Here is a 23,393-nt window from a genome sequence, read left to right as displayed (position 1 = left end):
TTTTGTTGAAAATATATTTAACCTATTCTGAGTTGAGAGTCTTTTTTTTTTTTTTTTCTATGGTATGTATTTTTACAAACGCATCTTTTTCAATCTTCAGATTTTATTTTGCATGAATCTTAAAATATCTTAAGATAAAACTCAACTACAGAAAAATTGCCTCAAAATACGGGTCTTGTATAATTTTCGCTCAAAAACTATAAGGGGAGGAACCACACTAATTGAAATAGATACTGAAATTGATTTTTAGTATATTGCATATAATAGAATGAGCTTAGAATTAGCTTATATATTATATTATTTAAAAAACTAATTTTGTAAAAAATAAATAAATAAATAAAAAGGTTGCAAAAGGATTGGCTTATATTGAAGTTTGAAAATAGAGATGGGACAATATATTCGGTCCACCGTCGATATATACAGTGGACCGGGTCCAGGCAAAAACTTCCACAACCCTCTTTTGCACGTGCCACAGCAACTCAGATGTAAAATGCTTTGCTTCCGAAAACGTGTGCGAGGGGGAAACGAATTACCATACGACAGTGTGTATGCGGGACCTTTCACATGTAACGGTTACACCCAGCACTAGATATAACCTGCTCCTCCCCCCCCCCTAACGCCCATGCGGGTGGTGGGGCCCACGCGTCGGTCGCATAAAACATTTTTGAACGGTCGCAACCGGGAGAGGCGTGGGAATTATGCGGGGGCAAGGGCGAGGAGTAGCCACACATATTCTTTCGCGCCACGACCGTTAACGGCCAAATTTTTTTAAGTTCACATGCATTCTCCTCCTCCCCCCTCAAAACCCTAATTCGCGAGTTAGGGGGGAGGAGCTACGTGGGGGAGACATTATCCCACCCCCGCCGTACACGTGGCCCCACGGTGGACAAGCGGCTCGTGTGGGCCGTTGGATCCCCATCCGACGGTTCCCGTGATTTCTCGCCTCCCCACACAACACCAGGCCCCCTAAATAAGTGTATGTATTAATCAAAATTTAGATATCTTATTAGTTAGATAAATATTAAAACTAATTAACTTTAGCAAAATTATCATTATTATTATTATTCTGATAATTTTTAAATTTTTCGCTACAAGTAAATCGAGAGAAAATGACAATATTTTAAACTTCAAAAAAAAAAAGTTGTTTTTAAATATTACAATTCATGGACTACAAAGGCGAATTAACAAAAAATTTGTATTTTACATGCAACAATAGTAACACTCTCTATTCAAAACCAAAAAACAAGCGCAAATTTCAAATATCACCCCAGTGGTTTCGTATTTTTTTACTTTAATATCGTATGGTTTAAAGTGTATTAATTTAGTACGCTGTGATTATTTTTTTTCTCTTTTCGTCAGCTCTTTCGTTAACATTTTGTTAAATTATATATAAAAAATTTTAGATACTCTATTTAGAGTTATTGAATATTCACTTTAATTTTTTAGTTTTAACTTTGTTACTGATTTAACGAAAAAAATTAGTGAAAAGAATAATAAAAAGAGAAAAATAATACAATGAGGTATTAAATTAATACACTTTAAACGATAGGATATCAAAGTAAAAAAGTGCGAAGTTATAGGAGTTATATTTAAATTTTTTTTAAAAAAATAAAAAGTAAAGAAGGGCATAATTAAAATTGTTCTATAAGAAGTGAGAGAATTTTCTACAATTTTACTTATTTCTCGTGTGATATACATAATATATCGTATCGTCTCGGATAATTTTTTTTTATTTTTTTTATTCGCCGCATTATAGGTTTGGCTATCCACGCAAGCGTTGCGTTGCATTTATTATTTTTTTATCTATTTATTTATTTTGCTTCTAATGGATTAAGGCGACAACTATACTCTGATGAGGCAATTTGATGAGTCACAAAAACAAAAAAAAAAAAGAAATTAATTTCTCGTCGTATTCGCAACGAGTATTTCGAATCGCGATATTTTGTCCCTCAAAAAAGGTCGGAAAAATAAAATAAAATAAAATAAAATAAAATAAAGAACCTTGCCTATGATGTTGACACGTGTAGGGTCGTATTTTTACCCCCGTTGTCGCCGTAACCGTGCGAATCTACTGCTACTGCTCCAGCTGTGTTGGGGTTCGCCACTTTACTTTGCGTTTTGAACTACCTCATTAATTATTTAACAAAATAATAATAATAATAATAATTAATTTATTGAAAAATTTTAATTTTATTTTAAATATGAGATTTATTTATATTTTTGTAATTCTAAGACTCAAACCTCATAATTTAGAACCGAGTGTTGTAAAAGGTTCAGATGATTTAGAACAAGTACTCGTTAATCTGAATTAGAGAAAAAGAATAGCCTCCTTTTTAACATGAAAATGGTTATTTTATTATTATTTGATTTTCTTATCTTACTAATTTTACTGATTCTATTAATAATATTTTTAAGCTTTTATAATATTTGAATCGGTAAGACCGATAAGATGATGAATGATTCCGTACGCAGAAAATCCATAATACTTCCGTCGACAATGAATAAAAAGCTTATTTAATTTTGTTAAAATTACCAACTATCTAGTGTTATTTTTCAAGTCATTAATTTTTAGTTTCCTTTGGCATCAATACGCGGAATCAAGAGTACAAAAAAATGATATAAATAACTTATCTACTAGATAAGAAATGCGGCCAAATTCAATTAGTGGACAATGACTAGATTAAATGAATTCATATATTAATATCAAGATAAGTTTAGCCGCATCAATTTTAGGAAATTTAGTAACTATATAGTTAACGAAATTTAGTTTTCCTATTTTTGGAGGCTAAAACTTTTTATTTTAGAATGATATTTTAAGATATTGATGAATTGAAGCATGGAAATACAAGTTTTATAATCGTCTGAAATTCAGCTGATTTGTAGCTCACTGTCTGAAGTTTAAAATATTGCAGATTGTTTAAATTGGCTTAAAATATAATTAGCAATAAAATTAGTATTCAATAATAAGTTTGAATATGTAGATTTAGATGATAAATTTATTTTAGTAATATTTATTTGGGAAAACTTCAAATACTCTCAATGTGGTTTTGCACTTTCTCATTTTAGTATCATGTGGTTTAAAGTGTATCAAGTTAGTACCTTGTGGTTTCGCACTTTCTCACTTTAGTACTCTGTGGTTTCCAGTGTATCAAGTTAATACCCTATGGTTTCGCACTTTCTAACTTTAATACTCTGTGGTTTAATATTTCGTTAAATTATATATTTCGAAATGGATAATAAAAAGATAAAATTAAAACCACAGAATACTAATTTGATACAAAAATGAAACCACAGAGTACTAACTTGATACACTTGAAACCACATAGTAGTAAAATGAGAAAGTACAAAATTACAAGATATTAATTTAATATACTTTAAATCACAGAATATTAAAGTGAGAAAATACGAAACTACAGGGGTATTTGAAGTTTCCCTATTTTAGTGGTGAGCATATTCGGAGTAAATTGAATTAGATTCCCCGCTGGGCCAGTAGGAGGAAGGGAAACGGGGTGTGAGATAATGGAACGAGAGATTCATTCGCTCAATTAATTCCTCCTCCGATTCGCGTTCACGAGTCGTCTCGTCTCTTTGGCCCCCGACTATAAAAACCCCCTACGCTTCTTCCTCCTCCCAATTCTCCGCATCCATCGCTCTACTCCTCTCCCACCACCTCGAAAACCCTAGAACGCCATTGCTGCACCTCGATCTCGATCTCGATATCTATGGCGCTGCTTCGTAAAACGCTAGCCCAACGCCTCTCCCGCATCGCGAGGATCTGCTCCCCTGTCTCGCAGATCCGATCGCCTACGGCGGCGGAGGGGAACCGCCGCCGACACCTCCTCCCCGGGGCGGCCGACGAGCCCGGGATCGTCCGTCGCTTCCTTCAGAAGCGCCCGATCTTCGAGCCCGCGCTCCCCCCCGACCGCGCCCCCTTCCTCCCCTCCGGCGATCGCCTCGCCGAGCGCATCCGCGGCCTCAGCCCCGGCCGGATCCGCCTCGACGGCCTCGCCCCGCCTCCGCCGCAGATCGCGCCGGCGGCGGAGGAGGAGAGGGGGGTCACGGTGGAGGAGGCGAGGAAGGTGCTCAGGGCGGCGCAGATGGAGGCGGCGAGGGCGAGGCTGAGGGCGATCCCGGGGAGCGTCGTCCCCTACGCCGAGTTCCTCCGCGTCTGCTGCGACGCCTCTAGCTCCGAGCTAGGGCTGGGGATCGCGCGGTCCCTCGACGAGTCGGGATCCGTGATCGTGCTCGGCGACTCGGTCTTCCTCAGACCCGAACTGGTACGATCATCATCATCATCATATCCCTCCTCCTCCTCTCCTCCCCCCCTCTCGTTTCCTTTTCTCCTACTACTCTGGTGATTTTGGATTCGATTCGATTCCCATTAGGGTTTCACACTTCTTGTTTTTGTTGTTGTTTTGATCTTGGAAAAATGGGCGAGATCTGATACATTTCTCTTCGGACCTGTTTGTTTTGCATGTTCTCACACAGGGAAATAGAGGAAGGTGTCTAAAACAGTTTTAAGGAAACACACACGTGATTGAATTGGTAGCATTCGCAGCAGAACCCCCTAGTGAAAGATTGGAGTTTCCTCTTCCATTTTTTTTCCCCTTAACTCGTTTTTTTAAAAAAAAAATGCTAAAAAAAGTTCTCAATATGTTATAATTTTCACTTAATTATATTATCTTATTATTTTTTTTAGTTACATATATATTATATTTTTCTTCATTTACATAAATATTGTATTAAAAAAATTTTGAGTTTCAAAATTGGGAGGAAATAGCCCCCAATTTTAAGGCCTCCACAATTAATTTGCTTAAAAAAATTTTACAGCGAAAAAAAAGAATACTATCAAGTTTTTCTTTTTCGTTATCGGGTAAAAACTTTAAATAAAAGCATTGCACGTAATCGACCTTCAACTTTTATATTTTTTTGATATGCAAAATTTTATTAAAAAAAAATACTAAACAAATATGATACCGAACTTGGCCTAACTTTTCAGATTTCAGGAATATTTTGCTGTTTCTAATAATTTGTTTTGTCATAGAAAACAAGAGAATTTGGTTAAACTGGTTTCTCAAATAAGCATTATTAGCTCGGTGTTAAAAGGAAAAAAAGAAAACGTAGAAGAAACAAAGTGAGTGATTTAGATGCAAAGGTGAAAATTCCACGTTATAAATAGATTTCCTTTTCTTTTTTTTTTTTTGTGGAAGGTGATGAAAAATTGATTTTTTTTTTCCTGTTTTTCCTAATAAAAATATCAACCACTAACTAATTTCCTTTTATTTTCCTTCAACCCAGATGAGAAGAGAGAAAAATATTCTCTTTCCTCTTCTTCATTTAATATTCAATTATTATGGTTTGAGAAGGGAAAAAAAGAGAGTACATATTTCTTTTTCGCTTCCTCATATAATTTTATTTTTTAATATAGCCTATTATATTTTAATGAGGTAGTAAANGGAAAAATAGAAAAGGAAAAAAAATAGAGTTTTTTTTTTTTTTTTTTTTTTTCAAATGTATCTTGCTAATTATGGGAGCCTTTGATTGGTAACCCCTGCGAAGAAAATAATACTTTTCTTCTTGAAATGGTTTATCAAGATAACTAAAATGTGCATGTATAGATATTACTTTTTCTTCCCTTTAATATTTTCGTACACGTGCATGATGAAATTCGGCGTGTAACACGTGGTACGCGCTGAGAACGGTAATGGACATAATAATGTTTTTGTTTTTAATTTCCCATTCTATTTGGGTCACACAAAACAAGCTCAATTTGACTTGCAATCCTCAAGTTTGTTGTTTTCATCAAATCATTAATTTATGCCAGCTTTCTTTGAGGTAGCGTGCACTTAATTAGAAGCGTCTTATCTAATAACTAATTATTGCACAATTATTTGCCCCAAAAAGAGCATTCGCTAAGCTCTCCCGAAATTGGGGAAGTTGTTTCTAGTGCGTTCTCCTGAAAACACTCAGATCGTCTAGAAAACGAATGCATGTTTAAAAACTTGAACTGCACGTCACTTTGCACTTTGCTGTTGATTTGTGTTTTTTTTTATTTTTTATTTTTTATTTTTAGTTGTAGAGGCGTTCAAGGGTAAAACACCAGTAACGGATGCTTACCCAGTTTGGGCTCTTAATTTTTATGCCCTTAATTCCAACATGTTACGTGCCATGCCATTTTTCCGCAAATTGTGACACCTCTTTTAAAAAATAAAAAAGTAATGCTTATTTCGGCATATACATATATATTGCTTGTAATAGAACAAGCACCGTATAGTAAAAAGTTCCCCCCTTCAGGTGATCAAAGCAATTGAGAACGTCGTACCCCTACCGACGCCCAACCGGAACTACCGGAACGACCCGCGGCGGGAGGAGCTCAGGGCGATGGAGGCGACGAAGGCGGAGATAGACCGGATCGCGGCCGCCCAGGTGCGGAGAGAGCTGTGGGCCGGGCTCGGTTTCCTCGTCGTGCAAACGGCGGGGTTCATGAGGCTCACGTTCTGGGAGCTTTCCTGGGACGTGATGGAGCCGATCTGCTTCTACGTGACCTCGGTCTACTTCATGGCCGGATACGCCTTCTTCCTGCGGACGTCGAGGGACCCCTCCTTCGAGGGCTTCTTCGAGAGCCGCTTCTCCGCGAAGCAGAAGCGCCTGATGCGGGCGCGCAGTTTCGACCTCGACCGCTTCAACGAGCTCAGGAGAGCTTGCCCCTTGCCCCCTGCTCTGCCGCCCGATCATTCGCAACCGATTCATTCTTCTTCTTCTTCTTCTTCTTCCTCTTCCTACTCCTGCCATTGTTGCCATTAGCCTCTGTTTTTTCTATCGTCGGCTATTTACCGCATAATCTGCGGTTACTGGTTACTCAACAGCTATATTTAAAGAGAACTCAAATGAATCGCGCCATACAATAAAAAACAGAGGAGACAAAAATTGAGAGGTATCAACATACGCAAGATGTGAACATTGAACAGCATGATTGTGGCGGGAACTTTGTGGTTTAATCTAACAACACACACAAAAGAAGTGATGCGGAAATGCCAAATGAAATTAATCAAATCTAAATGCTCCTAACATCTTTATCCAACTATAATCGCTAATTGGCCGATTTGGATGCGAATTGTACCGAACAAGATGGCCTCACCAAATCATGGTTTAGTTTAAACATGATGTTAATAAGGTTCGCAATGTGAGACTCTACAATCTGGTGGGGATGGTTCTTAATATGAGACTGTCTCATTTGCCGTCCTATTTATGTGATGGACGGTAGATGGAATGGTTTTATATTGAAACCACGGTAGATGGAATGGTTTCATATTGAAACCGTTCCCACTTTTCTTTTTTTTTCTTTTTCGAGTGGCCCCCATCAGGATCAACTCAATGAGTTATGACCAATTAAGCATGCCCTGAGTACAAATTTTAAAAGTGATAAATTGTTAAGATCTTCATGGCAAGTTAATATAGCCATAAAAGCGGAAAACCAAAGTTTAATTGTTAAAAATCCTTGGTTTAATTCTAACCTTTTTTTTTTTATTCACTAACCATATTCAAACATAGAATTTTCTATTCTGATATCATGTGAAATTATGTAAAATTATCATTTTTTAACTATAAACTTAAATTATTAAAAAAATAATATTTTTAATATTTATATTCAACAATTTCTACTTTTCACCCCATCTTTTAAACAACAAGATAACTTTTCTCTTTTTTATTTTTTCTCTTTTGCTCACCCATATTCTTCTGCCTAATCTATAATATATACAAAAAGAAAAAAGAGTACCCATACTGTTTTGGACATTAGCATAACTGCAAATGGTTAACCAAATAAAGAGTTAAAAAGAAATTGCAAGTACTTTATCCTATTTCAATTAACACTCAAATCCAAATAAATACCTCTTAATTTCTACAAATATTATCAGGAGCACATAACATCGTGCAGCTGTTTTCGTGTTCATTGACATTGATATAATTGATAGAAATTATATATTTTTATTTTTTCCTTTTCCTTAAAGGAAAAGGAATGGAAATATAGAGACCAATACCTTATTTTGGAACAAAAATACATTTGTAGGGAGATGCTCCTGTACTTTATTTTTTTTAATACATTTATATGTATAAATATCTTATTTAGCATATTTATTTATATTTATTTATACCAGGTGAATAGTTCTCTAATGTTTCCACTCAATAGTCTTGGTCTAAGCTATCTAATCACTCTTTTTAGCTCAATTTTTGTCACCACATAAGCTCATGTAGATCAAATTTAGTCAGTAAAAAAAAAACCAATTTGCTAATAACAAAATCAGATTTGCTAATAACATCATTCTATTATAAATAAAAAGTCATATCAATAGAGAAAACCAGTTTTATCGAATGCAAGCATATTCAATTAGACCGGCTGTTCCTATCGCAAGTAGCAAAGGGTTTGGTGGTTGGTATCCGAGATTACAAGTTCGAATCCTAGTTTATTTATATTTCTAACTAAGTTTATTTCTAAAAGAAATAAACGAAGCGGGTAGCATGCTACCTTTCTCTCAAAAAAAAAAGAAAAGAAGCATATTCAATTTGTAAATAATGACTCAATTTACTGATTGTGCTTGTGGAGAGATTATTTACGTGCAGTGAAAACATACGATAAGAAAATAAGTTACTTGTTTCTGTACATAATTTTAAATTGTGCATATATTTTTTGTTATTCCACTGGAAAATGAAAATAAAAAAAGGCCTTACATACTCTCCTACTGAGATTAGATGGGCCTTAATACTAAATGAGCCCTCAAATTAATGCACTTTAAAGGCTTTCACAGGACAAAATATAAAAAAAAAAAAGAAGAAAGTTTTGTTTTTTAAAAAATAAAAAACATTAATGGGCCAAGGCCCAAGGGCTTGTGGTTTGGTCCAATGAACATTCGGGAACATCCGCGACCGACTCAAACCACAATCATTCGACGGTTCTGATCTTTCCACATAATCAGAACCGGCGAACGGACGGTGAACATTACTCCAACGAAGGGCGAAATCTTATTGGCTAGAAGCTACGAAAGGCGAGTTCTCATTGGTCCACGTAATACGCAGTGACATGTCCCTCTCCCCCGGAGTGGTCGAATTGCACCCGTTTACGTGTTCGCGGCATCGCTCGGGCCCAAACCCCCTCCTATAAATACCCACTCGAGGGTGTTTTTTCGTAGTGTTAAGAAATATAATTCAAATCGAAGCATCTCGAAGCTAAAGAGGGAGAGGGAGAGGGAGAGAGAGAGAGAGATTTGGGGAGAGGAGAGCTCAAATGGATCGATCGTCGCGAAATCGTGGTTTCGTGATCGTACTAGGGCTGCTTCTTACAGGTATGCTGTGATTTGATTCCCCAGTGGAGGTGTGATTGCTTGGATTAGGGCTAAATTTGCAAGGGATGCGTTTCAATTTTAATTGTGTGTAAATGTTTGTTTTCTAGGATCGAAATGCGTTAAGAGCTTAGTTGATGTAAATGGTTGTCCAATTTCGAGTTCTGATTCTGTAGCTGGATCCATTGTTAGTTTAATCAAATGCGGATGGTTAGAGTAGATTGTTTAGAGAACATTTTTTGCTCAATTTGAGATTTAACTCATAGATTTTGCAATCTTCTGTTTATTTGATCACTAGAGTTTTTTTTCTTTCCTAATTTTTTGTCAGTTAGTTATTATTTTTTTTAATTCAATTCTGATTTGGTTGATGTGCTTTTGGTTTCTGCGTGCGTTGAGAAGCTGAAATTAAGCAATAATAGATAATAAGGTTGCCATGTATGAAGCTTCGAAACTTGTTGTATTGATGAGTGTTAGGACTTAGAACTTAAAATTTCATGTGATCACTTTTGTTGCTTTGTTAATTAATTTTTCCAAAATCTGACTTGTAGATATGTAGTATGACTGTAAGAATGGCTCGAATTATTACTCTGAGATCTAAAACAAGAAAATTTTGGGATAATAAAAGCAATCTTGCAATGTCTGTTTCTCGACTGAAGCTGGAATTCTTTTGATCGAATTTCTTAAACTTTTTCATGTGGCCTGATTTGTGCGACGATCATTGTTTTGAGGAAGGTTTTCTCTGAATGTAGCAGATGCTTTGCCTTACATACAAATAAGTAAAAAAAAAAAAAAAATTCACAATTTCAATGTAACATTTTGGATCTTTATCCTGTATTAACTCTCAATGCATATTTGCAGGATGCTTATTTGCATTCTCAATTGCAAAAGAGGAAGCTACCAAGTTGGGAACCGTCATCGGTATTGATTTGGGCACGACCTACTCTTGTGTCGGTGTTTACAAAAATGGTCATGTAGAGATCATCGCTAATGACCAAGGTAATCGGATCACCCCATCTTGGGTGGCTTTCACCGACACCGAGAGGTTAATCGGTGAGGCCGCAAAGAACCAGGCGGCTTTGAATGCGGAGAGGACTATTTTTGATGTCAAAAGGCTTATTGGGCGAAAGTAAGTTTGCTTTCTAATCAGCATAATTGTTCTACATGTTTTCTTTTCCTCTCCGTTCTTTAAATTAACTCTATTTTGAACATTTCGCAGGTTTGATGATAAGGAGGTACAGAAGGATATCAAACTTGTTCCATATAAGATTGTGAACAAGGACGGTAAGCCATACATTCAAGTTAAAATTAAAGATGGGGAGACCAAGGTTTTCAGTCCTGAAGAAATTAGCGCGATGATTCTAACAAAGATGAAGGAGACCGCCGAAGCATTCCTTGGAAAGAAAATCAAGGATGCGGTCATCACTGTACCTGGTAAGTTTCTAAACTAAGTCAACCTTATCATTTATGTCTATATTTTACAATAATGGCCTTATTCCTCATATTCTTCTTTGTGTGTCACAGCATATTTCAATGATGCTCAGAGACAGGCAACTAAGGATGCCGGAATAATCGCTGGTCTTAATGTAGCTCGGATTATCAACGAGCCTACAGCTGCTGCAATTGCATATGGTTTAGATAAGAAAGGAGGGGAGAAGAACATTCTCGTATTCGACCTTGGTGGCGGTACATTTGATGTTAGCATCTTGACAATCGACAATGGAGTTTTTGAGGTCCTCGCAACAAATGGTGATACTCATTTGGGAGGTAATCTATCTTTATATTTTCCTGCTTAGACTTTGTTGTTGCTTAACCATAGTTACAAGTTTTGGCATTTGGTAAGAGGAAATCAAATTAATTGATCAATAATCTCCTTTTCTTTCTCTCCACAGGTGAGGACTTTGACCACAGAATCATGGAATACTTCATCAAACTGATCAAGAAGAAGCACGGAAAGGACATCAGTAAGGACAACAGGGCTCTCGGCAAACTGAGAAGAGAATGTGAGCGTGCGAAGAGAGCTCTAAGCAATCAACACCAAGTCCGGGTAGAGATCGAGTCCCTATATGAGGGTCTGGACTTCTCCGAGCCGCTGACCCGTGCCCGGTTCGAGGAGTTGAATAATGACCTGTTCAGGAAGACAATGGGGCCAGTGAAGAAGGCCTTGGAAGACGCTGGATTGGAGAAAAACCAAATTGATGAGATCGTTCTCGTCGGAGGCAGTACTAGGATTCCAAAGGTTCAGCAGCTTCTCAAGGACTTCTTTGATGGGAAGGAGCCGAATAAGGGAGTGAACCCGGATGAGGCGGTTGCTTATGGTGCAGCTGTTCAGGGAGGCATCCTCAGTGGCGAGGGTGGCGAAGAAACTAAAGGTACTTTTCCGTACCATTTATAACCTGTTTGGCCTGGACGAAGCTCGAAGCACTTGTTGAGGATAGCTGTTTAAAAAGGCACCAACAGCTTCTTAATAAAATACCGGAAGCTTCGAAATGGAACTTTTGGTTTGGGTTCTGAATGTAGTACATTTCAGCCTCCTTCCGGCTCCAGCTCCCAAATTTTTTTCGCTGTCAATTGACTTAAGAGTAGAGAAGCTGCTTGGAAGCTTAGGCCAATCATCCCATTAGAACTGAAATTCAGCTGCGGAAAGCTCTAACTTCCTGGTTCTTTGCAATGTGATTTTTATGCAGATATTCTCTTGCTGGATGTTGCTCCTCTTACCCTTGGGATCGAGACCGTCGGTGGAGTGATGACCAAACTGATTCCCAGGAACACTGTGATCCCAACAAAGAAGTCGCAAGTTTTCACCACCTATCAGGATCAGCAGACTACCGTCTCCATTCAGGTAAAAATAGCATTCTTCAATCAGTATCCAACTTGCTGCATCCTTCAATCAGTATCCTTATATATATATATATATATATATATGATGATGCAGGCCTGAAAGTTTGTAGTGTAACAATGAAGTTCATCTGTTTGTTAGAATGTCTCCTTAAGAGAATAAATAAAGCCATGTCAATGCATTTTACTGCTTATGCTGAAATGGCATGGCCATCTTTTTTGGACGGCGGACTAGCGGAAGAACTCAACTAATTGCACATGAATCTTCAGAGACTAGATTGTTTGAAAGTGAAACTCCGAGGACACTTAATGGGATTGAATGAATTTATAATCTGTCGTCATAATAGGTTATGCTCAATTGAAGTTAATTGTTTGACACAGGTTTACGAGGGTGAACGAAGTCTCACAAAGGACAATAGATTGCTGGGAAAATTCGATCTTACCGGAATTCCTCCAGCTCCTAGGTTGGTTCCCTCCCCTGCTTCCAAAAAAAATGCTGGCATGATATCTTTGTATATCTTAACTTACCTATTAATATTTTTGATTGAATGTACCTAATCAAAATTTGATATTATGAAAAAAACAGGGGCACACCTCAGATTGAAGTGACATTCGAGGTCGACGCCAATGGAATCCTGAATGTTAAAGCCGAAGACAAAGGCACTGGAAAATCAGAAAAGATCACGATCACGAACGACAAGGGCCGGCTCAGCCAGGAGGAGATTGAGCGGATGGTGCGGGAGGCGGAGGAGTTTGCCGAGGAGGACAGGAAGGTGAAGGAGAAGATCGACGCCCGCAACCAGCTAGAAACCTACGTCTACAACATGAAGAACACCATCAATGACAAGGACAAGCTCGCCGACAAGCTCGAGAGTGAAGAGAAGGAGAAGGTGGAGGCCGCCCTTAAGGACGCGCTGGAGTGGTTGGACGACAACCAGAACGCGGAGAAAGAGGACTACGACGAGAAGCTTAAGGAGGTGGAGGCCGTGTGCAACCCCGTTGTTTCCGCGGTTTATCAGCGGTCCGGTGGGGCGCCCGGAGGAGGCTCGGATGATGACGACTCGCATGACGAGCTTTGAAGCGTCTTCTCTTTCGTTCTTTGTGGATAAAATATTCGTTTGAGATTGCGAACGGTTCATTGATGTAAATTTTTGTGGTAGGTTGGGGAGGGTCGCTAGAGTAAGGGGAGCATGAATGGGTGCATAGGGGGGTGAAATGCGGATGTTTTTATTTCGGTTTTGTCTTTGTTTTTCTCTCTCCTTTTTACATGGACTAGCTAATCACATATTATAGATCTCTTTAGTTACAGCGCAGCATTCTTCTATTAAAACTCCTTGTTTTCTGATTCACAAGCCTTATTGTGGGGATACACTTTTCATTAATTTACGATATCTGATTTATCTTATAAGAAATTTGATCCATAAGATAGAATGGTAATAGGAAAAATATCTAATCAGCTTCCATGAAAAAAAAAAAGGTTTTTAATCTTAATTTATATATATATATATGAGAGATGTGACCATACCTTCTCGAATCATTACAGCACAAGAGTAGAGGCTATTTTACACGCGTGTATCCAAATTGCTGTACTAACTAGGTAACCTTAATCATGATAAAAATTTTATTAAGGCTTGAAAACAATGCTACATCGGTATGAGGTATCACGGCTACATTGGATCTAACCGTGTGTAGTAGCCTACATAAGTAGTGTCCAAATTCAGTGTACTTGATCTGTAACTAAGTTCCTTTGACAGTTATGGTCCGCCAGTGACGTGGCGAACTAGGTCCACCGAACAAACAACTTACCGTTAGAATATTCCTGATGCGCACCCTGTATCTTAACAACACGATTTTCCTAAATTACCTTTATACCCCCTCCCTTCCACGCACAAAAACGTAACTAACTCCTCTCCCTATAACCCTAGTCTTCCGCCTTGACCCATCCTCTCTTCATCTCCCTGATTCGTATTTCTCTCCTCTTTCTCTCTCTCTCTCTCTCTCTCTCTCTCTCTCTCTCTCTCCTGTTGTCCTCTTTGGGCGGGCAGAGAAGCGACATGGTCGTTTCATCAGGAAAATGTTTTGGGTTGAGGTGTACCATGTGAAGAGTTGAGAGACTGACCATCCCTGAAACTTGCTGAGGCATAAACTGAGAAAAGAACCGACTTATTCAAACCAGCTTTCAAGATGCTAAATCCAAGAGGAGGATAAGGAGCATGTTTTAGGACTTTTGAGAGTGAATATAGCATATCAAACCCATGATTGTGCACTGCACAGAAGCACACTAATAAACCTATCTCCACAAAGTCTCTGATAGTAGCATGAATTGATAACCCTGCATGCCACAAAATCAGATGGTATTAGTATTTTAATTCAAAGTTTCGTGATAGTACTTTCATTCCAAGTTCTCAACTGTCGACCTCATTATCAACTGAAGAGGGAAACTGCAATAATGCTATATTTCTTAAGGAACCTTACCGACAAGGATTCAGATCCTGGCAGTGCCAGTCAGCACTGAGTGGCATGGACAAAGCGTACAACTGACTAGTACTGTATGAAGGGCATATGAGCACGGTAGGAAGTTAGAATCTGGAGATACTCCTATCGACATGTGCTCATATCCCCATTCTTTGTGCGTCTTTTTTATTAGATTAGATAGAAGTGTGTATCGTGCAATAATATGGACGGCACAACATGTAGGGGCCATCAAAGGTTTATAATATTCTGGGAATGGTTTATAATATTCTGGGAATACTATATACTTGGAATGGCAAGTATGTTACTAACTTAGCATGTCACTTGGATTCGGAGATTGTTAGGAACTTGTATATTCTAATTATGGACTACTAGTGATTCTTATCATGTATAGGAATGAGAATACCTCCCAACCCACAAAATCTAGTATTCCTACTAGTTCGGAAATGATTTCAGTACTTCACTAACACCTTTTGCAACTATCCAACCTCAGTTGAATCAATGATGTGAATATTTTCAATAACATGACAAGCCCAGAAAATTCTTTTAATGTCTAAAATATCCGAATAAAGATGAGATAATTGTGTTATTTTTGAGAACAGAACAAATGAATAATTCGTGCAAGAAGTTTACCTAACTGTGACAGAACTTCCATAGTTAAGGAACCACTGCGCTCTAAAGCACTTGAGATAAGATCAAGTTGAAGAATGTACAATATTGAAAAATGGACCTCACAAAAGAGAATTAATATCTGTCGCACTTTTTGTTCGATGGAATGGCTCAATAAATATACCAAAAAGAAGCACACTGAAACAAAAGCAAGTTAGAAATCCATCAGATTAGAAAAGTTGCAGGACACGTAGGAGAGAGAAGATAACAAAAACAAGTTGAAGGGCACTTAATCTAAGTAGGAGGATGCTTAGGAGAAATAACTTCTCTAAGCGAATGCAAGCCTACCAACAGAAATACTTCAAAAAATCACAGCAAAAAACCAAAAAAGGGGAATAATTACATGAGTCATGTCTATCGCTAAAGAAATAACAGATTAATATCTGATAATATGATGGTTTATCATACTGAAAAGCAAAGTCCAAAAAGTTTCATTATGATTGGTGCTATTTACCAATGTGTGCACCAGCAAATGAAACAAATAATAGACAAGAAATGGAAGCAAAGCAATAAGAAACTTTAATTACAAATTGTTGAACTAGGGAAATCAAATAATGTTGCACCACCACAAAGGGGATGAAACATAGTAAAAGTGTTAATTCAGTTGTGACAAGCATTAAAGAAATATCTATATGACATGCCTGTAAATGACAATCAAAGAATGAATAAATGTTAATCGTGCGATGCATCATATAACATGTATTTTCCTATAAATTATGTATAACAGTTATGATATCACGGAGGAGAAAGAGGAATGCCCAGCTATTCTGCATGTTAGCAACTCAGTTATCTTATGTGACTATGCTGTCCATTGTTTACCTATGTAATGCTAACTCTCACAGACACCTAGTGATGGCTAATCCAGCTCATTAGTATCAATACACTTTTCAAAATAATTTAAAATGAAATCCATCCTCTAATGGATGGATTCCCAAACTCCTCATGAAGAATCTGAGTAAGACATCAATTATGATACAAACACACAATAAGTATAAATGTTCAAGTGATCAGGGCACGACAAAATACCATTATAACATCCTACATAAATAGCCAAACACTTCAGGAAACAGAAGCTTTGTTCTAAATAGCGGCCATGGCGGATTTGCATGCTCGGCGCTATGCTTTTTGCATAGTGGGACTCCATGGCGGTTTGGAACAAAGCGGGCCGCTATTATGGGTGTCCGCCATAGCGGATTTACATGCTCGGTGCTATGCTTTTGGCATAGCAGGCCTCCATGGCATTTTGGAACAAAGCGGACCGATATTGCAAGTGTAGCCTGCCTTGGCAGCCACCATATAGCTGGAGAAAAGCGGCCGCTGCCTGCCAACAAGTTAAATGCTGGCTTTTAACTGGGTTGTAAGGCTGCAATTCATAGTTTTATTCCTCTTTTCTTCTTTTTCTTCTTTCTTCCTGTGCTTTTGCTTCTTCCTTCTTCTTCTCTCCTCTTCTCCTCATCTAAATTTCTTCTTTTTCATTTTCTCCATTTTTCTTCTTCTTCTCTGTTGCTGCTGCTGCTGCTGTTATTTTTCTTCTCTGGTTTTCTTATTCTCTGTTTTACTTCCTCTTCTTCTTTTTTTCCTCTCATTTTTGGTTTACAGATGATGCCAATAGAAATATTGAAGTTTAATTACATGCNCTGATCGTGGCCGACGGCACGAATTCGCTGATCCTTTCGAACTATGCGCAGCTGCTGTATCAGTACGAGAATGATCACGAGAGGTAAAACCATTAACTCCGCATAGAATCATCACTGCTACATCTATCGATTCTATTGTTCATTGCACAGGTTTATAATCACATGAAATAAGGGTCTATTTTACGCAGTTTATTGGAGAATCACTACAATATTTTCATAATTAAACTTATGAAACCCAAGAATTAAAGCATAGATGCTATTTAGACTTAACACCTATAATCTAACAATAACCCTTAGTACATTCGTAGAGCGAATTACTACTTTAGTCGGGCGGTGACCGCCGAGCCGGCGGACGGGGAGGCGATGTGTAGGTACGCGCTGTTCCTCTGGCGCGCGCTAGGAGACCTGGAGAAGGCAGAGGACATGTTTGGGGCGGCGATGGATGCCGATCCCAGGAACAACCACCACCAGAGCAGCTACTCCTGGTTCCTGTGGAGCACCGGCGGAATCGAGACCTGTTTCCCCTTAGAAGATGATACCAACTAATTTGTGAGAGATCGTTTATGATCACTACCATTCTTTTTGCTCTCTCTAGATGGCAGGCTTGGCCTGATAGAGAATGCTGCAGACTTTGAGCACTGACCATTTTTTTGGCATGGCTAGGAAACTATATACATAGCATTGTTTTATTATTATTATTATTATTATTATTATTATTGTCCAATTTCATTTGCCATGCCTTGGAAAACTGTTATTGATCCTATTGTTTTGGTGGCATATTGGGAAATAATAATATTGTGTAGCACGTTTTGATTATTTTTCTTATACATTGATGGTAATTATTTGTGCAATAAGTTAATGAATCTTGAGGACCTTAATTCAGCACTGATTTCTCAGCACTTTAGAAATCATGAGCTGAACTATTATACTTTTGGAAGTACAAACTTTCAACTTTTGGATCCTTGGATCTACATTGTTATTATCACCAACTTGTAAACCCTTGAAATCTGAAAGCCCAAAATTTAAAAGCACATACTTCTACAAGGGCCTGAAAGTTAGAAGTACGTACTTCCAAACGTGAAGCAAATCGATGAGAGAGAGATTTGCTCGGCTACTACTGATAGTAAATAATTCGATTTATTACCGATTTGTTTTCAATGATAGGGCTTGCAAATTCATGACCAGCATCATTAAATATGATCTAAGACTATTTAAACTATCTATTTGGAAACCAATAGTTATAACTAGTGCAATCACCCTTATATGTTGTATTCACAAATGAATTCTCAACTCACATTAGTAAAAAGAAAAAAAACATCTGCATGACAATTTTAACACATCTTGTAGGCAAAAGATGTTCGTAGACTTGCATTTTAAAATGAATTCTTAATCCGAACTTACAACTTCGCAACCTCTTTATCGCAACATAAACTAACGATAGATATATTACCGGCAACCTAACTCTGCTCTTCCTTCTGCGCTAATTGTGGTATTAGTACAAAGCTTCTGGAGGTCAATGTAGCCTATAATGGTATCTTCGAACACAGCATCTTTCAAATTTGCATCATTGAAGGTAGATCCTGACAACACGGTGTTCTTAAAAATCGCTCCCTGAAGATCGGCTTTCTCAAAATTTACCCGGTCTATAACTGCATTCGTAAAGTCGACACCTGAAACAGTCAAATTACATCATCAGCATTTGGCGGGACTTTTGACGGCACACATGCAAGCATGCTAGTACAAACATGCAATCATTTAGACACATAAACATATAAAAACATTCTTATGTACAAAAATACTTAAATACAAACATACACACATATACAAAAACATATAAATAAAAGCACACACACTTTAGATCTTTTAATGTACAGATATTCTTATGTACAGACATAAGCGCATGCTGGTACAAACATGCAAGCATTTAGACACACATATACATATAAAAATATTCTTATGTACAAAATTACATAAATACAAACATACATACACGCGCACACATATATGTGCACACATATATGTTCATATGTACAAAAACATATAAATACAAACACACACAGACACACACATATATGCATTGTATGTACAAAAACATATAAATACAAACACACACAAACACACACACATACGTTTGTATGTGCAAAAACATATAAATACAAACACACACAGACACACACACATACATATATGTTCGCATGGACTTAGATATTGACAGCAAAGAAGAATAAAGCATCTTCAGTTCGGCATTTACCTTTGAAGCTCGCTCCGACAGCATAGGCTTTGGACATCACAACTTCCGACATATCAGCACCATCGAACTTTGCATCCGACATTAGCGCAGCAGCAAGAGACTTGCCCTTCAGATTTGATTTTTCATTCGTGTAATCGCAGAACCGGAGATCAATTGGCTTGTCATATACTCCGTTTGCTTGACCAATTGTGTTCCCGACAAACGCACGCTCACACCGGTTTGGCTCTGTCGAAAGCGGAGGCAATCTCTAGCAACCAAACCAGGAAGAACTAAGAGTAAGGTAGCAACTATGCATCACAACAAAATAATTTTTCTTGATATAGTATCTATCATATTTTTATCAACCAAAAGGTAAATTTAGGCATAACCATTGTTGTATAATTCTGCTACGCTAATGCTTTACTAACAGCTGTTTATTTGTGAGAAACAGACGTCTTCGCTCCTGGTTCTTCGACGGCATTCCATATGTTATTTCGAAAAGTACATGCCTACTTTAAATTATCTTAGAAACACAAGTGAGATCTTAATTTTAATCAAATCGCTTCTGCGACCTCATACGCCAACAAAAAGAAAGAAGGACGCGAATAGATCATCATTGTCACAATAATAAGCTAAAATTGAAATATAGTATGTTGCGATGGCGATGTCGATGCACATTATACTAAGAAAAGTCTCTAACCTGGTTTGCTGCAGCAGCAGGGGAGGCAGCAGTGATTGCCCACGCAGCGAGCAATCCGCAAGCGAAACTTCTCATTCCTTTAGAAGAAGACGCCGCTGCCGCCGCCGCCGATTCTTCCAAGCCACTACTCCTCTCCTCAATTGCTGAACAGGGTTGGAAAAAGAAAGAAATTTGCTTCGATGACTCAACCCACTATCATAAATTTTACATGTTAGATACTATGATAGTAATACTATGATAGTAATACCATTAAGAAATAATAAGATAACTTAAAATTAGCTCTGATATCACGATGACTCACCCACTATCATAAATTTTACATGTTACATAGCATGATACTATGATAAATAATAAGATAATTTAGAATTAGCTCTGGTATAAATGTTATCTGAAAAATTGATCTAAGAGGAAAATTGCCTAAAAAAACTCGTACAGGCGCATTGGATTCGATTGCGGGGCCTAGATAGGGGAATGCGTGAAGCGGAGGAGGAGGAGGAGGAGAGCGAAGGGCGAAGGGAGGAGCCGGCGCCGGGAACGCAGAAACTGGCCATTTTCAGCTGATTCGTCGCCGACTTCTTATTACTATATTTTTCCTCTTCTTCTTCCTCTTCTTCGTATTCCACCCTCCATTTGCCCATCGCTGTGTCACGTACATATCATATCTTATCTCTCTCCATCTCATCCGCTTCTCTCTCGCAGCTTGGCCACTACGTGGTCGAATGGGACCTCGAAGTCGAACTCGAGCTCGACTCGGGCTCGACTCGAAATTCAATGGGCCGAATATTATATTAATGGACCGAGTAAAGTCCAGCCCATTTAGATTATTGGAGTCCGTTAATATCGGGCTCGGATTTGGCCTAGGACCAATAAAAGCCCAAAGATGTAGCCCATTCTAACTATAAATGCCCTTCTCCGCCCCTCTTTCTCTTTCGCCGCCCCCTCCCCCACCCTCTCTCTCTCTCTCTCACACTCCTACTCGCCTCCTCCGTGCGAGGGCGATGGAGAACGGGGAGGGAGGTGGGGGCGGCCATGGCGAGCTAATCGCCATCGCCGAGGACGACGACGAGGAGGAGGGCAAGGATCGGCCCCTCATGCTCACTATGATGATCCCACCTCCTCCTCATCGCTCTGATCGATCGATTTACCTCACTCGTCGTCCCGATCAGGTATATCTCTTCTAATGTTGATCGTTTATTAGATCTACAGTTGCCGGGTTTTTTTTTTTTCGTTTTTTTTTTTGGATTTAATTTGGTTTTGTGTCGTTCTTGGTATTTGATCGATTTGAGATTTTGGAGGGGTTGATTAATTAGTAAGATGTGATTACAAGGGATCTTTAATTGGTACGCTCTGACTTAGGGTTTTGTTCGATCCTTGTTCCGATTTCTCGCTTGTTTTCTTGTTGTTCGCTCTTGATTTGTATCGGATCCATCGCGATTTTTGTTGTGTGGATCTTTTTTGTGGATTTTGGGTGTGCGGGGATAAAGGAATCATTTTCCATCTCTCTCTTTCTTTTTTTGGGGGGATCTATGATACAAACTGTTCTTTCGTTTGGTCTTGGAATGTCTAAAATAATAAAACTCGTTTATTGATTCTAGACTTTTGTTTTATTTGTTATTTTAGTTGGGGAAACTGATATCCCTTTCTATTTTTTTGGGTTTTATATGGTCCCAAAGGTGGAATATGAATGAGTAGGAATGAAGCATACATATGATTTGAGGATATGAGAATTCAACTTGGTTGCTTTTGGAATCTCAAATCCATGAAATTGCTAAGACATATTGCATTCCAATTACTTGCATTTTCTCAATCGTGCCATATATTCAAGTATGACAATTTTGATTTCATTTGATAGCCATCAAAAGATATTTTAACCAAAAGCAGACACAAGTTTTAGGTATGTGAATCCAAACAGCGTGGTCTATGCATATCAATATTCAATTGGTAAATTTTGGCATCTAAAATCCATGAAATTCCCAAGAGATTTTGCATCCGGTTACTTTCAAATCCTCTTTTCCTGTCATGTGTTTCCATTATACAAATTCGATTTCATTTGAAGCCCACCAATTAATAGTCTATCCTCAAAGAAGACACAAATTTTAGCATGTGAATGTAAGCAGCATGGTTTAAAAAATATCAGCGATTCAGAATTCAACTAATAGATTTTGGAATCTCAAATCCCTGAAATTCCCAAGACATTCTGCATCCAAGTACTTGCAATTCCTCTTCCCTGTCATATGCTTCCATATGAAAATTTTTATACTGTCCAAAAACCACCAATTGATAGTCTAACTTACCACAGATAGAGATTTTAAAACCTTGCGAGCACACAAGATCCAATATTAATTCACAAAAATTGCAAATTATTGATCTTAATTTTATCTATCCACAGATCTTCCTGAGCAACCACTTAGCGGCTAACGATAAATCCATAAAAAATCAACAACTTTATGGAAACAAATAACAAATGCAGAAGATATCAAACTAGTCACCATGAATGATAAAAGACAACCAATTAAGAAAACAGAGCAATTAAGTAAATAGAGCAATATTAAAGTTATTAAACAGTGAAGTTGCATACTTCAAGAGTTTACTGAGAGACCGCGACTTGTAATTACCATAACTACTTTCTCTATGATGGCAGGATACCTTATCGCTATAAAGCCCATTGCCCATGAGCACGGCCTTCTTCATCTCAAACATTGCATTCACTGCTTGCCCGAGGATCCCTGCTGGTCAACATGCTTGTCGGCGCTGGTGCTTTTGGTATTATTTTGAGCAGAAGCCGCAGAATTGAGGCTCGCCTTCTTGTTAGTATCCCCCTGGTGATTGAAATAGTCAGCAAAAGCTGCAGTAGCATCTAGAGGAATATCACCTGTGAGGGTCTTGAATGCGAACTCGATGCATGGATCGGGCCACAAATGCCCAAAAGGCGATGTAAGAGACTGAGCGGGAGTATCAGCGGCTGGTGCACTCTGTTCGATCTGCTTTCCAGGAATGGGTTCTATACCAAGAAGCTCCGTGCTCTTCAGGTTTCCAGGAACTTTTATGCCTGTCAGAGCCTTTTCTGGGGTTGCTTTGTTAGCAAGAGGTTTTACGGCTGCTTTACCAGGAAGCTCCTTGCTCTTGAGCTTATCTTTTGAAATTCCTATGCCTACTATGCTCTTTTCTTGAACGGCTTCAATAGCAAGAGGTTTCATGGCTGCTGCTTTACCCAGAAGCTCCTTATTCTCAAGCTTGTCTCCTGGAATTCCTAGGCCTATTATGAGCTTTGCCGGAGCAAGTTTAATAACCATAGGTTTCACAGCTGCTGCTTTACCAAGAAGCTCCTTACTCTCAAGTTTGTCTTGTGGAATTCCTGTGCCAATTATGGGCTGTTTTGAAGCAGCTTCCATAGCCAGAGGTTTCACAGCTGCTGCTTCACCAACAAGCCCTTGGCTCTTGAGGTTCTCTAAAATTGGTCTGCCTATTATAGACATCTCAACAATGGTTTGTTTAGCTGGAGGTACCATGGCTGC

General features: G+C 38.3%; 3 protein-coding genes and 1 long non-coding RNA gene across 4 annotated transcripts; 2 read left to right on the top strand and 2 right to left on the bottom strand.

The window, feature by feature from the left end:
* On the top strand, positions 3,619-6,937 carry LOC109714588 (calcium uniporter protein 2, mitochondrial-like). Its single transcript, XM_020239287.1, has 2 exons — positions 3,619-4,277; positions 6,295-6,937. The coding sequence occupies exons 1-2, from the start codon at positions 3,723-3,725 to the stop codon at positions 6,802-6,804; spliced, it is 1,065 nt and encodes a 354-aa protein (XP_020094876.1). The 5' UTR covers positions 3,619-3,722; the 3' UTR covers positions 6,805-6,937.
* On the top strand, positions 9,186-13,519 carry LOC109714268 (luminal-binding protein 5-like). The gene is made up of 8 exons (XM_020238810.1): positions 9,186-9,338; positions 10,194-10,461; positions 10,552-10,766; positions 10,857-11,099; positions 11,225-11,704; positions 12,020-12,174; positions 12,552-12,634; positions 12,757-13,519. The coding sequence occupies exons 1-8, from the start codon at positions 9,281-9,283 to the stop codon at positions 13,247-13,249; spliced, it is 1,995 nt and encodes a 664-aa protein (XP_020094399.1). The 5' UTR covers positions 9,186-9,280; the 3' UTR covers positions 13,250-13,519.
* LOC109714436 lies at positions 14,263-16,939 on the bottom strand. The gene is made up of 2 exons (XR_002217378.1): positions 15,276-16,939; positions 14,263-14,502 (listed from the first exon to the last, which is right to left on the bottom strand). It is a non-coding gene; the product is annotated as an uncharacterized LOC109714436 (long non-coding RNA).
* On the bottom strand, positions 18,268-20,531 carry LOC109714435 (thylakoid lumenal 17.4 kDa protein, chloroplastic-like). Its single transcript, XM_020239066.1, has 4 exons — positions 20,312-20,531; positions 19,879-20,021; positions 19,200-19,446; positions 18,268-18,618 (listed from the first exon to the last, which is right to left on the bottom strand). The coding sequence occupies exons 1-4, from the start codon at positions 20,514-20,516 to the stop codon at positions 18,395-18,397; spliced, it is 819 nt and encodes a 272-aa protein (XP_020094655.1). The 5' UTR covers positions 20,517-20,531; the 3' UTR covers positions 18,268-18,394.

The sequence above is a fragment of the Ananas comosus genome, linkage group 8 (assembly GCF_001540865.1).
Source record: "Ananas comosus cultivar F153 linkage group 8, ASM154086v1, whole genome shotgun sequence".
Taxonomy (NCBI): domain Eukaryota; kingdom Viridiplantae; phylum Streptophyta; class Magnoliopsida; order Poales; family Bromeliaceae; genus Ananas; species Ananas comosus.
The sequence above is the reverse complement of the archived record's forward strand: the minus strand, read 5'-3'. Positions and strand labels throughout refer to the sequence as shown.